Consider the following 16968-nt stretch of genomic DNA (forward strand, 5'->3'; position numbering starts at 1 on the left):
GGGAGTTGCATAATCTCATAGTCATAGGAACATGTATAAGTCATGAAGAAAGCAATAGCAACATACTAAACGATCGTGTGCTAAGCTAACAGAATGGGTCAAGTCAATCACATCATTCTCCTAATGATGTGATCTCATTAATCAAATGACAACTCTTTGTCTATGGTTAGGAAACTTAACCATCTCTGATCAACGAGCTAGTCAAGTAGAGGCATACTAGTGACATACTGTTTGTCTATGTATTCACACATGTATTATGTTTCCGGTTAATACAATTCTAGCATGAATAATGAACATTTATCATGATATAAGGAAATAAATAATAACTTTATTATTGCCTCTAGGGCATATTTCCTTCACCAGGTGCTTCTCCGGCCCATTGGGTGTCTTCTGGTCCATAAAAAACCCACAAAAAGTTTCACTGCTTTTGGACTCTGTTTGATATTGATTTTCTGCGATGTAAAAAAACAAGCAAAAAACAGCAACCGGCACTTGGCACTATGTCAATAGGTTAGTCCCAAAAAATAATATAAAATGACTGTAAAACATCCAAGAATGATAATATAACAACATGGAACAATAAAAAAAATATAGATATGTTGGAGACGTATCACCGGCACACAAGCTAGCCTTCAAAATGGACAAGTTTTTGGGTCCAGAAACAAAGCCAGCGACCGGCACATGAGCCAGCCTTCAAAATGACAAGTTTTTGGCATCAGCAGCAAAGCCAGCGGCCGGCACAGCAACCAACCTTCAAAATGGACAACCATAGTTCTTCAAACAAAGCTCGTAGCTCGTAGCTCGTGGGCTTAATGAATGCTCGTAGCTCCTGGACCAAAAGCTCATAGCTCGTGAGCTTAATGAACGCTCGATAGTTTGGCTCGTTAAACTCGTGGCTCACTTCTTAATGAACATAACAGATCATCGATTTCAGCTCGTTAAGCTTAACAAGCTTAACAAACAAGCTAACAAGTTTCACGAGTAGCCCGTTAATCTCGTTAGTAGCAACACACCACATATTTTTATCTTATGTGACAAAGTTTTCGTAGCACCTCAGCCTATCTATTCAATCTAATCTACATAGAGGGCAACAAACTAGTGCATTTCCTTTTGTAGTCACCATCCTCCTTCTTAAAAATCACACCTACCCACTCATCCTATAGATCGTAACACATCAAAATCTGCTAACAAGCACTCGTGAGCGCTCATGAGCTTAACGAGTATCAAACGAGCCAAGCCGAGCAGGGTTTTCCGCTTGTTAATCTTAACGAGCTTAACGAGTCGAGCCTTAACGAGCACGTGCTTAACGAGCACAAGCTTAATGAGCCGAGCAACTCGTTAATCCACCCCCTCACTTCCTTTTGGCTCATCATGTTCTTCAAAGTTCCTTGCAAAGCTATGGAAGACGCACCACGCTTCTCGTCGGCCTTTGAGCTTGTCTTCACCCTCGGCCTCTTGAGCAATTCTCCCTCCTCGGCCATGGCAGCCTTCGCTCCTTTCTTCTTACGAGCGGCATATTGGTCATTGAACTTGGAGCAGTCTTTGATCAGAGACCAATAATGTGTGAGAGTAAACGACTTATTCTTGTGCCAGGCCTTGAAGGCCTCCAAAGATTGGAATGCCTACACAATCAAAGATGAGGCCAAATGCATCAAACATAAAATGGCATGCCAACATGAATGGACACTTGATGAAAAAGCAAGAGGTTCATACCAAGTCACCAAGGCTCAGGCCGCTCACGGGACAGGCTTGAACGCTCTCAAGCGCGGCACAATACTTGTTGCACTCTTGTTGGATGAACCCCGTTTCTTTTGGATTGGGTTGATGCCGTGGGTGCTCACAAATTGGTAGGGGGCAAACTTCCTTCGTTCATGAAAGTTCTTGTGAACTATTGTCCAAAAGACAGATCCTTTTTGCTCGGCACCTTTCATGGAATCTTGGCCTATCTCCATCCAACTTTTGCAAATCAAAGTGTCCTCATCTAGGGTGTACGATCCCGTGCGAATGCTTTGCCTCCTCTTTTGTGCCTCGGGCCTTTGGGTGAGCGCTCATCGATAAACACCAATGGCTCGGTCGAAATGTCGATCTTTTCTTCCTCATCTTCATAATACAAGCCATCATCTTCATGCCAAGAGTTGCCATGGTCGTCCTCATCTTCATCATGGCCGGCGAATTGAGTGTCTTCATAGTGGCCGCAGCCGTCCTGGCTGTGGGTGGCGTCGGGATCAAAAGCTTGGGCGTGGTCGTCGACGTGGAAGGCCTCACCACGGCCCTCGAAGATGAAGTTCTCCATGAACGCGTACTCAGGGTCGTCGGCCGTGGGCGTCGACATTGGCATTTTGTCGAACAGCCTGTGGGCGCCGGCCATGTTCGCCGAAGGAAATGACCGGGGTTGCTTCCTTTGCGCCCCGTCGGATGGTTGGCCAGCGCCGTTGTACCTCGGTGTGACGTTGAGGTCGATGACGCACGCAGGCGTGGCCGGAGCGACCATGCTGCAGACCGGCGAGGTGGAGAACCGTGTCTACCCATGGCCGTGAAGCGGCGGCACATGATACGTCTCGGGCATGATGGACGAGCTCGGGGAAAGGTGCTGCCGAGGACGATCGGCCGACGAGCCTTTGCTGACTGCGGCCATGGCAGCGACCGAGAGGATGGCCGGCGGGGGTCGACACAACCCTAACATGAGGAGGGCGTGCGCCTTGGCAATGATGGACTCCTTGTCATCGATGTCCGCCTGGTGCTGCGCGGCATGCAGCGCGGTGGCGTAGCCCGCATCGACCTTCTTCTCCTTATCCTTTGCCCGCCGGCTCCTCCTCTTGGCCGATTCGGCATCAAGCTTGGCTACCTCCGCCAGGTGAGCTCCGACCGCGACTTCGTGGTACCCTTCTTCTTCGCCGCGGGGCGCGCGGCCGCGGTCCGGTCACCGGGATTCTTCGGGTCGTCGGCCATGATGGCGCGGGAGAGTTTTGGGCAAAACGGAGGGAAAGTGTGGGCGGTCGTGTCCACGACAGGCGGGCCAGGGGAGGACAAGGGCGCGCGTCCCGCCCGTCCGTGCGCTGTCCGTTCGGCCGCAAACACGACCCAAAGTTGGGTCAGGAATGGATCGAAAGCGAACCAAAAAGGGACAACGGTCTGTTTGCTCTCGCGCGTTGGGCGGTCTGTTTTATCTGTTTACCCTTTATCTCTAAACGGACGCGGACTGGTCATTTAGGATCGTGCGGTGGAGTTGCCCTCACGAACCAGGAAAGGTGACCGATCCTATGCTTGCACCAGTCGACCGACCGACGCCAAACGTTGACAATTTTCAAATCACACTGCGTGATAGTTTTGTCATAAGTCAAATCTAGAAAGGTCTGAGCAAGTTTACACAAAGTGCATCAGCATCCGCGGCATATACGACAGCAAATGCTTTCCGCGGTGTGTCAGGCAGGAAATTTTCTCCAAAACCAAACCGACGCTCACGTTCTGCTGCCTGTCGCTCTGCCTCTGGTCACCCACCCCAGCCCGGCCTCCAGAGCGCCCAACTCGATAACCTCACGAGCCCACGACGCGCACGCCCGTCGCACCAGCACCCGCACGCCGCACGCACCAGCCCCCGCACCCGCGCCCCCGCCCACGCCATCCAAGCCAGCGGCCGGCCCCGAGCGCCATGGAGGCCGACGCGGCGACCCCGTCCCCCCCGGGGTCGAGGAAGCGCTCGTCCCGCCCCAGGCCGCGCCCGGACGACGGCCGCCCCGAGCCCTACCCTAGCCCGCGCGGCTCCCCCTCCCGCAGGAGCGAGCGCACGCGCCGGCCCCGCGCGCCCCCGGACTCCGACGCGGTGACCGCGCCCGCCGACCGCAGGGCCCGCGCGCCCTCGCCCGCCCTCCGCAGGCCCGTCCGCGCCTTCCAGGAGGCCGCCGCGCTGGCCGCGCTGGCCGCCAGCACGCCCGCCGCGTCCTCCTCCGGCGCCAGATCCTACGGCGTGGTCTGGAGCGACGCCGACGAGGTGGCCCTCCTCAACGCGGCGGCCGCCTTCCGCGTGCGCCACGGCCGCGTCCCGGGCCTCCCGGACATGGGCGCGCTCTTCGACGCCATCCGGGGTTCCATCTCCCCGCACATCGACCAGCCCAAGGTGTACTACAAGCTGAAGCGGCTCAAGAGCAAGTTCGACCACGCGGTGCCGTCCGCGGTCGTCAGCCGCCACGAGCAGCGCCTGCGCGACCTCTGCAAGAAGGTCTGGGGCGCCAACTTCGGCCTGCCCGCCGAAAAGGACGCCGCGCCGGAGGAAGAGGACGACGACGAGGAGGAGGAGCGGGGGCGCGGCAACGTCCCGGACGCGGCAGCCATGCTCCCGGTGGCCACCGAGGTGCTCGATGCGTACTGGAAGACGGACGGCCCGGCGCTGTCCGGGGTGTCCCTGGAGAAGGGGCTGTCAAAGCTAGCAACGGAAGACGCGAGATGGATCGAAGCCAAGTGGAGGCGGCAGCTGGATGCAGAAGTGCACTCGCAGATTAAGCGGCACGATCTGGCCAAGGAGGTCTACGGCCTGCTCCTTGACGCCATTAAGGGCCTCGGCCCCTAGCTCTGGTATGACTGTCAACCCCGCCAATGTTGCATCTGGTCTTCAGAAAACAACTTAGTATGCTATTTGCTTCACCAGTTTAACTTCTTGCTGGGTAATCAGCTTACAGTTGCTATGCATTCTGTTATTTAGTGTTTGTTAGGGTCAATTACAGTAGATTTGCTTTGTAAAATTGCTTGGAAATTGAGTTAGAATATTTTGTGCATTCTTGTTATGTAGTGTCTGGCTATTACTACAATATTTTGTCATAAATGGTAACCCTCTTGTGTGGTAGTATGACTTCGTTCCACAAAATTAGCTCATCAACTGTTCCATCCCGTCAGCTAGAAGATACTGTTAAATTCTGCAATTATGCTCTTCAGTGCTAACGAAGTAACATCTTGTTTTGAAAAACTGCGAAAGATCAGAACTCAAGCGTGCTAAAATAGCTTGGTTTCAGTTTGTTTACACGACTAAGCCCAGATAATTGCATAACTTGGATCTCAGATTTAATTATTTATTCTCTACATCAGACTTGATGATGTCAGTTCTAAATTGCCAGCAACTCCTCAGTTCTTTGTTTTCCTCTACTGTAACCCTTAATTCGATATATCCTTGGAGATCCGATTCTCAAATACAAATGCATCCTACTTCAGCCATCTATTCAACACATTACTTGTAACTGATAAGCCAGGCATAGTTACTGATACAGCCAAGGCAGGAACAGTTTTGTTATAACTGTGCTTCTTCTATGCAATAATACGGTACGATCTATGCAATCTATGTCCCTACCCCACTTGAAATCTCTCAATGTGCTTCTTCTATGCAATGATACTGAGATGCTGTCTGGACTTCTTGGTCTATGCATAATAATGACAGAATCTTCTATCTATACATGGGTAATGTTGGTTTCATATTCCTTAGAGCACCTGTATTATCTAGACGCCATAGTAGACATCTTGTCCCTACCCCACTTGAAATCTCTCCTGAATATCTACATTGCAAAGTCGATACTTCTAGGAATTCTATTTGTTTTGTGACCGGCTGCAGGTTTGCAGTAAAGTTTATAGTAACATCCCAGTGATCTTTCTTGCATTGTCTTACCTGCTGAGCACTCAGCACCACTTGAATTTACTGTCTCTTGTTAAGATATTTTGCGTGAGATATCCTCTTCCCTTGTTTGCATCCACTCATGTTATCCAAACACTCCTGCAGGTACAAGTTGATGAGGTGCGCCGAGCCAGCTAGATCTGTATTCAGTTGCTGAGTTACAAGACCTTATCAAGTAATGATCAGCGCCGACATGCTGTAGCTGTACAATCTGCATGTCTCTGTCTGCTGCGTCTAGTTACTGTCACTTTGCTTTAGGTTCATATAGGTGCTAGTTTTGCTCTTCCTTTAGATTTAGACCATGAAAATGATTCAGATGCTCAGCCGATTTGTAAACTGTTTTGTAACGTCTGTGTCTGCGATGTTAGGGCTGCATTTTTCAACTGTAAGAATCCAGCATCTTTTGGTTTTCATTGCTTGATGGTGTGGTGAAAATAATTTGCTTAACGTGCGTTACTGAGTACCCAGTTCCACGATCTGCCATTAAACAGTTGACTATTTTTCATATGCCATTGATGTTCAGAAGTTAGGCATTCCATGCGTCCATGCCAAATGCATTTTCATATTTTTGTTCTGTTGATGACCAGAAAAGAGGCAGAGAACAATATTGTGCAGATTGCGACTTGTTGCTGTGCTGTTTTGCACGACACTGATCGCAAGTTGCAGTGAGTTTCGCAAGCATCTTCAGTGAGGAAGCCAGATGATGGTACGATCGTGCAAGCAGCAGCAATAGCCAATAAGTAGCAATACAACAGTTACAGAGGACAATACAAGACATTATATACATGCATACAACATTATCAGTTGGAGATTCTGCTGGTTCATCTGCTCCCCTGCTCCTTGTTATTTGTCCCAGGACTCATGCGCTTGGGATATGATGCTGCTATCTTGGTGACTGGTGAGTGTCTGCTGCCCCTCCCTTTTTTTCGGGTTTAGTCTGCGCCCCTTTCATTTTCTTTCGCATTACATTGCATGTTTTATTCTTCTGAAATGAATTTGCGCAAATTACGCGCAAAGTCATTGATATGAAACTATATATCAAATGATCAAATACTTGTTTTTGCCAATTTACCTCTTGTTCATCTCAGAGGCTTGTGGATCAGCTCCCTGTCTTGTGATGGAAACACAAAATGCATTATGCATGAGATGACTAATTTCATCATCAGTTCCGAAGGACTCTGTGGAGCTGAGCTCCCAGCGCCGTCAGTGTAAGGGGTTTCTGGATCAGGCCGTTTATCCCCGAGTGGCGGCACATCTCACGGATGTTGTCGTCGACGGTCACGGCGAGAGCAGCAACTATAAGGAGCCAGCGCCTGTTCTTGAGCCCCCTGATCTGGAGTGCCACCTCAAATGCATCCATGTCAAGGTCCAGGAGGAGGAGCTGGAAGGAGGAGCCGGCGCTCCCCAGCAAGGCCAGGCAATGGGCGCCTGACGACACCGATATGACCTGGCAGCCGAGCTGCTCGAGGAGCTTCTGGGTCACCGCCCGGCTCATGCCGTCGCCATCTGCGAGCAGGATCCTCAGGCCGTTGAAGTGAGGGATGGACGACGACGTTCTTCGGCACACGCGTGATTGCTGCAGCTGGAAGTGCAGGATGAGGGTGATGCTTTCGCCATCCGATGCCGACCACATGGTACCGTTCATCATCTGAACAAATGAGGTGAAGGATGAATTAACAACCGGTAGCTGCAAAATTTCCTTCTGGTATACCAAGTGAATACCAACCTGCACAATCTTCTTGCACATGTTGATCTGAGAGCTGGCCGGGCTGCTGGGTGGCTGGCTGCATCCAGTTGATCTTTCCATGGCAACCTGAAACTCAACGCATATGCTACAACCTGCAGACAGATTTGGGCACACCGGGATGCAATCCTTTTGGTCCGCACTGCAGCTCTTGATGGAGAATGAGAGACGCCCTGCTCCATCGCGCCGCTGACCGAGCACATCACCCGCCATTTGCAGCAGGAGATGGAAGACCCTCGTCTCGTCGCCAACGACCCACTCAGGCAAGGCGTTCTCCAGCTGGTACGAGAAACCAGCCCCGCCGCAGCTGGCCAGGCACCCGGCGACGCTCATGGCCTCCCTCATCAAGGAGCGCAGGTCGAACGGCATGCGGTTCACTGTCAACGTCTCCGTGTCGACGTCGTTCATCAGTGCCAGCGACAGGGTGCTCGTCCTGGCAATGGCGTCGGCCACGAGCCTCTGCTCGGGGCGCATGTCCTCCGCCTGCCGCACCATGGAGAGCAGGCCGATGATGGAGTACATCGGCCTTCGCATGCCGTCGCACATGGCGCTCTGGATGCTGTTGATGCCCTCGGTCGCCATCATCGCGTCCTGCTTGGCGTGCAGCAAGGCCCTGTTCTGCTCGGCAAGCCTGTCGCTCATGGCCTGCCACTCCTCTAGGACCGCCGCGTGAGAGAGCGCCACGGCGACCTGGTCGGCGATAACCTGCACAACCTCCAGGTCATGGCCGCTCCACTCTCTGGAACCGGAGCCTGATGCCTTGCTGCGAAGAGCCAACACCAGTATGGCATATGAGCTCGCCACCGGTGTCTTTCCTCCGTCGAAGTTGGAGACCTCGAGCATGGGGATCCGTATGGCAGCCACGGCACCCGGCGGCTGGAGCTCGCCGCTGCTCGCCGTCGCGAGCTCCGAGCCTGGCCTGAGCACCTTGGCGGCCTCGCTTGCCATTACGTCGATCACGTCCGGGTCACCCGGGGAGATGGGAGCCTGCGAGCCGAGCACGACGCGGACGGGGCCCTTGCCCCTGAGGCTGAGCTGGTGCACCAGGTGGAGGTCGTCGCCGGCGTCGCGGCCGGGCATCCAGACGGCGCAGCTGTGGAGCTCGAGGGCGTCGGCGAGGTGGAGCATGGTGGTGTGGAGGATGGAGTGCGCGTCGAGCGGGGAGCTGCGGATGCGGTGGGTGAGCATGCGGACGACGCGGGAGGTGGCCTCGACGCGGCGGCGGATGAGGCCGAGGTCGCGGTCGAGCTGGCGCGCCTTGGCCCGCAGGAACGCCTCCCGGAGCTTGGCGCGGATGAGGCGCGGGATGAGCGCGACGAGGGAGACGGCGGTGGCGAAGGAGACGAGCGCGGCGAGGAGCTTGGCGGCGGTGGAGGCGAGGAGGAGGCCCGAGGAGTGCGGGTGGGCGAGGGAGAAGACGGCGAGCAGGTGGGTGGCGCCGCCGAGCACGGCGAAGGCGGCCAGCTGCAGCAGCAGCCACTTGAGCGGCGCGAGGTCGGCGCAGGAGGCGAAGTAGAGCAGCTCCAGCGGGATGGAGAGGTAGGAGGCCGCGATGAGGAAGTCGCTCACCCGCTGGCACTGCAGCATCGCCTGCACCGCGCCGTCGTCCCGCCCGTCGCACGCGCCGCCGCAGTAGTACCGCTGCACCGCCCCCGCCCCCGCCGCCGCGAAGTGCCGCGCCATTGCTGCCTCGGTCGGTTCTTCCCTCCGGTGGCTGGTCGAGCTAGCTGGTCTGAGCGGTCAAGGCTAATGCATGCAGTAGTATATGCATGCGCGCAATGATTTGGTCGGAGAAGATGCCGACGTGGAGAGAGAGACGCCGCGGTGGCGGTTTGATTCCGGTGCGGTGGCGAGCCGGGGAGAGGACAGGTGTGTGCCCAACGCTGACATGCCCCATGCATCGGGCGCCACCCTGACTAGCCGACAGCCCAGCCCAGCCCAGGCCTTGCAACAGAGGAGGAAGAACTGGGCAAATGAATCTTCTCATTTCTTCGTAGCCACGCACCCTCCTCCCCGCCAGCCCGACTTTCCGAATTTCCAGGCAGATAGATGACCCATTTTCGGCGCAGCCGCGTAAGAACTCGACAAAAGAACATTCAGCCTTGTTCCTTGCGAGAAACTTGCTCGGAAATCATTTTATTCGCTCCACAACCAGGTTATTCATTTTTATTCCTGTTTTAACAGGCACACGGAATGTTCTGCAGATGAAGAAGCGTGTTCGTAGGTACACGTCACAAAAGAGCAGCACGCTTAGGAGGGAGTAGTATGTCACTGAAAGAATGTGTTGTTGGCTTCTCATGGGCCTGTAAAAGGCTAGGCTAGCGAGAGCTCTCCCGCCGGGATTTTCCTCTTCACCAATTTCTCCCATGACTCGTTGGTTTCTTCTATCACCTTCAGGGCATATTCCTGGTTGCGGCAAGCAAGGACATAGATATATATTGCATAAATATCTTCTGCGTTTCAAGAGGGTAAACCAAGAAGCTGAGCTAAGATCGGGCTTACCTTGCTTGTGGGCTTGTTGCCGAGGCCGAATCTGTTGGCGGGCTTTCCGTCTGGTATCTTGTAGTCTCTGAACCAGTCTCTGATTGCAGTCAATGTTCCCTGAATAGGTGCCACAATTAGGTTTCAAATCAATGCCCTCAGTGGAACTGATCTGAACTTGGTACAGTACCTCCCTTCCGGTTTATAGGGCTCAATTCAAAAATCTCATCAACCAAGGTAAATGATGAACGGTGGAATAATTTTTGTAATTTGCAAAAGTACTGAATTAATGCGCTCGTTTTCCTCAAAAAATGTGTTTACCAATGCACTAATTGCGATGCATGCATGCATGCATGGAAAATAAATGATCAAGAACTTCCACATGCATTGGTCAATTTTCTCTTAATCCTTGCATGCAATGATTTAATGCACCTCGAAATATGAACATGTGATGAGGAGCAATCAAACTGAAACTTATAAAACGGAAAAACTAAAATTTTAAGATAAACTATCTCCCTTCCGGTTTACAGGGCTCATCTCAAAATTTCAGTTTTTCCATTTTATAAGTCTCATTTTTATTACTTCCCATCACATGATCACATTTCAAGGTGCATTAAATCTCTGCATGCAAGAATTGTGATAAAACTCGCCAATGCATGCAAAGCTTCTTGGTCATTTATTGGCCACACATGTATGCATTGGTAAACACAATTTTTTGAGGAAAACAAGTGCATTAATTGAGTATTTTTGCAAACTACAAAAATTATTCCACCACTCACCATCTACCTTGGTTGGTGAGATTTTTGAATTGAGCCCTATAAACCGGAAGGGAGGGAGTAGATTGCTAGAGTTCAGTAATTATACCAGGAGTTCAGTAATTATACATGCACTTGTGGTCAGAAAAGCATGTGGTAGATTGCTACTCCCTCCTTTCCGGTTTATAGGGCTTATCTCAACATTTTTGTTTTTTCAATTTATAGGGCTCATCTCCATCTCATTTTTAGTTTCCGAGACACATTAAATCTTTGCATGTAAGAATTAAAAAGGAACACATCAATGCATGTAATGTTTCTACTTATCTAGTGGCCAAGCATGCATGCACTGCAATTAATCCAATTTAATGCATGAGTTTAATTGGGGTAGTTTTGTAAAGTACGAGATACATTCCTCCACTCACAAAATGCCTTGATTGATGAGATTTCAGATTTGAGCCTTATAAACCGGAAAAGAGGGAGTACAGTTCAGTAATTATACCAGGAGTACTCTATGTGTTTCCTTTTCAATGCCATGAATGCAACCAAAATATTTTTGACATTGATATCTGGATTATATTGGTTAGGGAAAATGAGTACAAGGAAACATCCAGACGTAGGTGCAACTGAGTTGCTCCCAACTACTTAGCTGTGATCAATACTAGAAACAGAAAACGGCGCTCATATGATATGTGTGCATATCCTACTTTACGTAAGGGTATATAGGCACCAGATACCAAAGGAGAACAAGGACAAACACTAAACGTAAGGACAAGGACATCAATCATACCGGAAAATGCTCCTCGACATCATCTACATCATTCACAAGAGATGCTTTGGGATCATCCAGAGAGATGGCCACAATTTTCCAGTCAAGCTCTCCCTCGTCGATCATTGCTAAAGCTGCCAACGGTTTCACCCTAAGAACATCCCCAATATTGGCCCGTCTTTCACCAATCTCGACAACATCAACTGAGAAAGAAGTTCAAGGGAAATATTTATTACAGTGGATAGAGCTAATATAAAAAACATGCTCATAGAAGATAGTAAAACAGAGAAGTTAACTACCAGGATCATTGTCTCCAAGTGCTCCTTCAACATCAGCATTTGCAGCTGTCGGGTCCTCCCATGTCTGGGGAAGTAACCCGTAGTTCCAGTTGATGTTGTACCTAATATAACAGATGATATCAGGAATAGCCACACACAGTTATCAACAGGGGCATTAGTTGCATAAACTCATTATCTCAATTGCCTTGCCAGCAAGCAGGGGAATTTCTCACTTGAAGCTTGTGTCAAATAAAACCTCAACAAGAAAATAAGTACTTCAATAAGGGGCAGTTTGGTTTGCACATCTAAGATTAGGCAAGTTTGACCAACTTAGGTGGGTGTTTGGTTCAAGCCACGCCTTAGGCAAGCCATACTAGGGCCCCGCATGACATAGACACAAAAAATGTGGCAAGATTGCCTTAGGCTTGCCAATTTGTGGCTCTCATTTTGTTGAACTAACCTTAGGCAAGCTTGGCAAAAATGCGTGGCAAAGTGTGGCAATATAAGGCCTAGAACCAAACAGCCCCTAAATATGCACACTAACCCCTTTTCAACAGGAACCAAGATAAGGCATGAAAGAACAGCTTAAAATTTCTTTTGTCAAGAAAAACGACCAAGCACACTTAAATATTCAACAACACACTTCAACTTGAACCAGTACAACCTAGCTATGGTCAGTAAAGTTTTGGTGGCATTTAATCATAGAGATTTTTAAGAGCACTCTAGATTTGATTTTGTATAAATATGAACAGTGTATCCTCACGAGATCTGCTATTTTTTAGATGGGCATATGAAAAAAGGGAACCAAAGTAGACTTAAAAGTGATCCCACTGCCATACATAGGAGAATATAAAATCTTGAAGAAATCCCTAAAAGAGATAAGTCCATATTACAACCATGAACTCTGAAACCGCCTAAGATTCAATCCTGAAGGCCTGAACTATCAAAATCGGCTGGGAATCAACCCTCCCCTCTCCTCAAACTGGTTTTTGCTGAATGGGCCTGATTTTGATGCGTTAACCGACCAGTCAGCAGCCACATAAGCAAGCCCACTTAAAATATTTTTTGACCTAAAAATGGAAGTGCCCATAAAAAAATGAAAAATATCTATAAAATCAACACTAATATAGTGATCATTCTAGGAAAGGTCCACACATTTTTGCCAAAATGATTAAAAGTTACACTTAAATTACATTTTCGCCCCCTTTTATGGTCAAATTTTGACCAAAAATTGAAAACATTCTGTAAAATTAACACAAATATAGTGATCATTCTGGGAAAATTTCACGCATTTTTACCAAATTTAAAATACACTTAAATTACATTTTCAGCCCCTTTTTTGTTCAAATTTTGACCAAAGAAATGAAAGTCTCCATAAAAAATTGAAACCATTCTGCAAAATTAACACTAATATAGTGATAATTCTGGGAAAGTTTCACAAGTTTTTGGTAAACAGATTTAAAACTACATTTAAATTATATTTTCAGCCCCTTTTGGGGTCAAATGTTGCCCAAAAAATGAAAATGTCCAGAAATAATTGAAAAACTTCAGTAAAATCAACGCTAATACAGTGATAATTCTGGCAAAGTTTCACACATTTTTGCCAAGCAGATATAAAAATGCAATTAAATAACATTTTCAGCCCCAAATTTTGACAAAAAGATGGGAGTGTTCGGATTTTTTTTAAATAATCTGATCAACACTAACATAGTGATCATTCTGGGAAAGTTTCAAACATTTGTTCCAAACAGAATTAGGAATGCCCTCAAATTTTGACCAAAAAAGGGGCTGAAAATGTAATTCAAGTGTATTTTTAAATCTATTTGGCAAAGAAGTGTGAAACTTTCACAGAATGATCACTATAGTAGTGTTCATTTTACACAACTTTTTCATTTTTTTTCCTGGACACTTCCATTTTCTGGTCAAAATTTAAGTTAAGCGGACTTGCTTACTGGGATGCTGACTGGCAGGTCAACGGATCAAAACCAGGTCTACTCAGCGAAAACCAGTTTGAGGAGAGGGGATGGTTGATTCCTAGCCGGTTTTCATAGTTAAGGGTTGAAGACGGTTTCAGAGTTCAGGGTTGAATCTTAGACAGATGGAAGAGTTCAAGGTTGTAATATGGACTTCTCTCTCCCTGAAATAAAACATATGGCGGCCTCTATAGCCTTTCTACATTGAAGTAAAGCTTCCTGACAGTGATTGATGCAAGACTACTAATCTCCTATTATTTCTCCACTATACCACAAAGGAAAGCACGAAAAGAACTACCACTCTGCCGGTTTTTCTTCCAAAGTTACCTTTTAAATAAAGGACAACAACAGAACCATCGGTTGGTGCAAGGTTTGCTAATATAAAAAACCTACAGTGACAATCAAAGATCATGTGTTTGTCTTCATATTGCCACTTACGGTTACGGACAATGACAATCTACAGTGAAAAGCAAATATCATGTATTTCTCTTCATATTGCCACTTACAGTTACGAACAATGACAAGCAAAGATCATGTGTTTGTCTTCATAAACACAAAATGACAATCAACAGTGACAATAAAAAGCTTAGTTATAGACATTCCACCACAACACTTTAGTTGGTACCACTAGAACACATATATGAACTATCAGTACAAGTGCAAGTGTTTCTCTTCATATTGTCACTTACAAATCTTTCAATCAAGGTTAAGTTGTCTGCCAGCAATTCCACAAAGGATCATCAAATTGCCAGAAAGTACACGAAATACATCTTCATATATGCCAATTTGCATAAAATTGTAACCCTTAAGGTTAGGCCAGACAACAGACATATTTACTCACCAATAATTCCATAGTCTCAGCCATAAAGGCGAAAAAGACTGTAAACATTTGACTGGAGACTACAACTACTCTCTTAATCCTACCACAAATTCGAGCCACCCATTACGGCAATTGAATTATACCAGCCAAACTCATGAGAAGGATGTAATCTCCAACTTAGTTCTCATGGCCACTAAATTTCTAAAAACCATAACCATAAACTTTGCTACTCCCTCAGATCCAAATTAATTGTCACATCTTCGGTACAACTTTAGTTCAAAGTTGTACTAGAGCTGCGACAATTAATTTGGATAGGAGGGAGTACTAAAATTGTAAAGGCGCCAATATTTTTTCACCAAATTCATATCATGGGGATGGTATCCTCCCTCTTTGTAACACACTGTTTTATCCTCTTAAGGCACTAGAACCAAAACCGAAATAGGAGTTCTGGTAGTGCAGCAGTAAGTCAACAACTGTTACTCATCTCTAATCTATTCCATTCTTCGTTCCTAAGATGGGAGTAATAAGCTTGGAAATTTGGTAAACTCATGGCATTCTCTTCTTGTCGATGAAACCTCTAGCCCACTACTTCTTTCCATTTAAAAGGGCCTCACAGCCCCCAATTTCATCAGAACAGCAATCAATTTGCCTCTAGACATCTGGCCTCTAGCCCTCTACTAAACAATCCCAATCATTTCGCTCGCTAATATAGGCCCAACTTAAATTTGTGTGACACGGAAGACGCAATATTTATCAGCAATAACGTAAATTACGGCATTTGGGGTCGAAATTTCCTTGGTTTCAGAGTCCTTACGGGTAGTAACGAAGGTTGCCCTTCTTGGTGTCCTGCTTGATGGGCGTGTAGGCCTCGTCGGTGGCGACCTCCATCTTGGCGCTGCTCTCCTTGGGGATCTCGACGATGAAGTGGAACGCCCCGTCCCCGGCGCGGAGCGGCACGTCGTGCCACGGGGACACCTTGCGGTCGGCGCCGTCGACGAGGAAGACGCGGTAGTCGAGCGTCTCGGGCTGGCCCTGGTCCTTGGGCTTGAGCTCGGTGGGCCTGAGGAGCGCGGTGGTGGTGAGCCCCGGGCGCTGGAAGCGCACCGCGGTGCGGGGGCGGCAGCTGCTGCGCCGGAGGGCGACGCCCGCCAGGCGCGTGAAGCGGGTCGCCGCGGTGGCCGACGCCGTGACCGCCGTCGCCATTCGGGGTGTACCTGGGGGGTCGCCGCCGGGGTAGGTGAGGAGCGGGTGGAGGTGGCGGCGGCGGCGGTCACTGCGGACTGGAAAGTGGAGCTGCGGATGACGAGGCGATGAAACTTTTTGCGGATTTTGCGTGGTGGCTACGGGCTGTGCTAGGTGGGCCCTATCCTGACAGATCTCGAGAATGTTTTCATGGGCCACGTGCAGGCCTTGTTCGTAGGGTACGCCTAGGCCCATTTGGATGCTGGGCTAAAAAATGGGCTCCCAGTGTGGTACGTGCTTCCATTCGTCGTCTTTCCTCAATTCCCCATCTGTATTGTGTTAAAAAAAACTCATTGGACTAAAAAACAATCATTCTCCGTTTGGAACACCAGAAATTAGAAATGCACAAGAATGTTGTTGTTTGGATGGCACGTAGAAAAAACAGATGAATTGTGGACACAAAGAGAAAGAAAATGAAGTAAGATCTCATGTATGGTTTTCCTCCAAAATTTATATGGAATAGGCCATTCCATAGAAAAAAAATCAAAGAAATGTAGATTGACAATTTCTTTGTTCCAAATGTTACCACAGAAATATTTTCTATGTGAATCTTATCTTCTGAAATTTCTACGCTTGTCTTTTGTACCAAGCGGGGCCTTAGAATCTGAAGGAAAATAACTCATGTTATCGTCATCTTTTCACATGTATAGATAGAAAACACTAGTGCTGTAGTGCACATAGGTGTGCATACAATCACACATTACTTACTAATGAATAGAGTTGCGAAGTTTCAAGATCGACTAAATCACCATATGCGCCTCATTGTTGATAGTATATTATGACGATCTCACTCAGAGAACAATTTAGCATTACTTGGACACATGAGACGCCAAACAATGATTGTTTCTCACCTAGCCGCCTCTTGTTTTCCTTCTCCTTCCCCCACACAAGGTGGCTAGGGTTTCTCCCTCTTCTCCAGCAAGGCCGCTAGCTATTCCCCTCTGCCTCCAACCGCCATTTAGGCGTGAGGAGACGAATCGGTTCTTCATGTGATGTGTATTTTCAGTCCATGTAGGTTTTCGTTCATGTGTCTTGGCGGCGATGTTGAGGCGGCGACAACGCCGCAGAGATGTTGAGGTGGCAAAAACATCGTGAAGATGGAATAAGTCCCTATGGCCTCCTTTCCATCTCAAAAATGTTTTTTCCAATGTTAGTGGCGGGCTTGTCAGGGTGTGGTCTCATCCCGTGGATATGGGTAACCAGATATTTTGGGTGATGTGATGGTACCGACGATGGCGGTCAAAATGGTCAATCCC

The 16968-nt window shown here is 48.4% G+C and overlaps 3 protein-coding genes across 3 annotated transcripts; 1 reads left to right on the forward strand and 2 right to left on the reverse strand.

Annotated features, from left to right (window-relative positions):
- The first annotated feature begins 3466 nt into the window (after window positions 1-3466).
- Window positions 3467-6091, forward strand: LOC125514824. The gene is made up of 2 exons (XM_048680191.1): window positions 3467-4569; window positions 5759-6091. The coding sequence occupies exon 1, from the start codon at window positions 3650-3652 to the stop codon at window positions 4562-4564; it is 915 nt and encodes a 304-aa protein (XP_048536148.1). The 5' UTR covers window positions 3467-3649; the 3' UTR covers window positions 4565-4569; window positions 5759-6091.
- Window positions 6092-6229: 138 nt separating this feature from the next.
- On the reverse strand, window positions 6230-9366 carry LOC125514822 (ethylene receptor 4-like). The gene is made up of 2 exons (XM_048680189.1): window positions 7380-9366; window positions 6230-7301 (listed from the first exon to the last, which is right to left on the reverse strand). Exons 1-2 carry the CDS (start codon window positions 9078-9080, stop codon window positions 6816-6818), a joined length of 2187 nt encoding a protein of 728 aa, XP_048536146.1. The 5' UTR covers window positions 9081-9366; the 3' UTR covers window positions 6230-6815.
- A 140-nt stretch (window positions 9367-9506) lies between these two features.
- LOC125514823 (soluble inorganic pyrophosphatase 6, chloroplastic) lies at window positions 9507-15784 on the reverse strand. Its single transcript, XM_048680190.1, has 5 exons — window positions 15285-15784; window positions 11699-11799; window positions 11421-11602; window positions 9900-9998; window positions 9507-9803 (listed from the first exon to the last, which is right to left on the reverse strand). The coding sequence occupies exons 1-5, from the start codon at window positions 15671-15673 to the stop codon at window positions 9711-9713; spliced, it is 864 nt and encodes a 287-aa protein (XP_048536147.1). The 5' UTR covers window positions 15674-15784; the 3' UTR covers window positions 9507-9710.
- Between the last annotated feature and the right edge of the window lie 1184 nt (window positions 15785-16968).

Source organism: Triticum urartu, chromosome 6 (genome assembly GCF_003073215.2).
Source record: "Triticum urartu cultivar G1812 chromosome 6, Tu2.1, whole genome shotgun sequence".
Taxonomy (NCBI): Eukaryota; Viridiplantae; Streptophyta; class Magnoliopsida; order Poales; family Poaceae; genus Triticum; species Triticum urartu.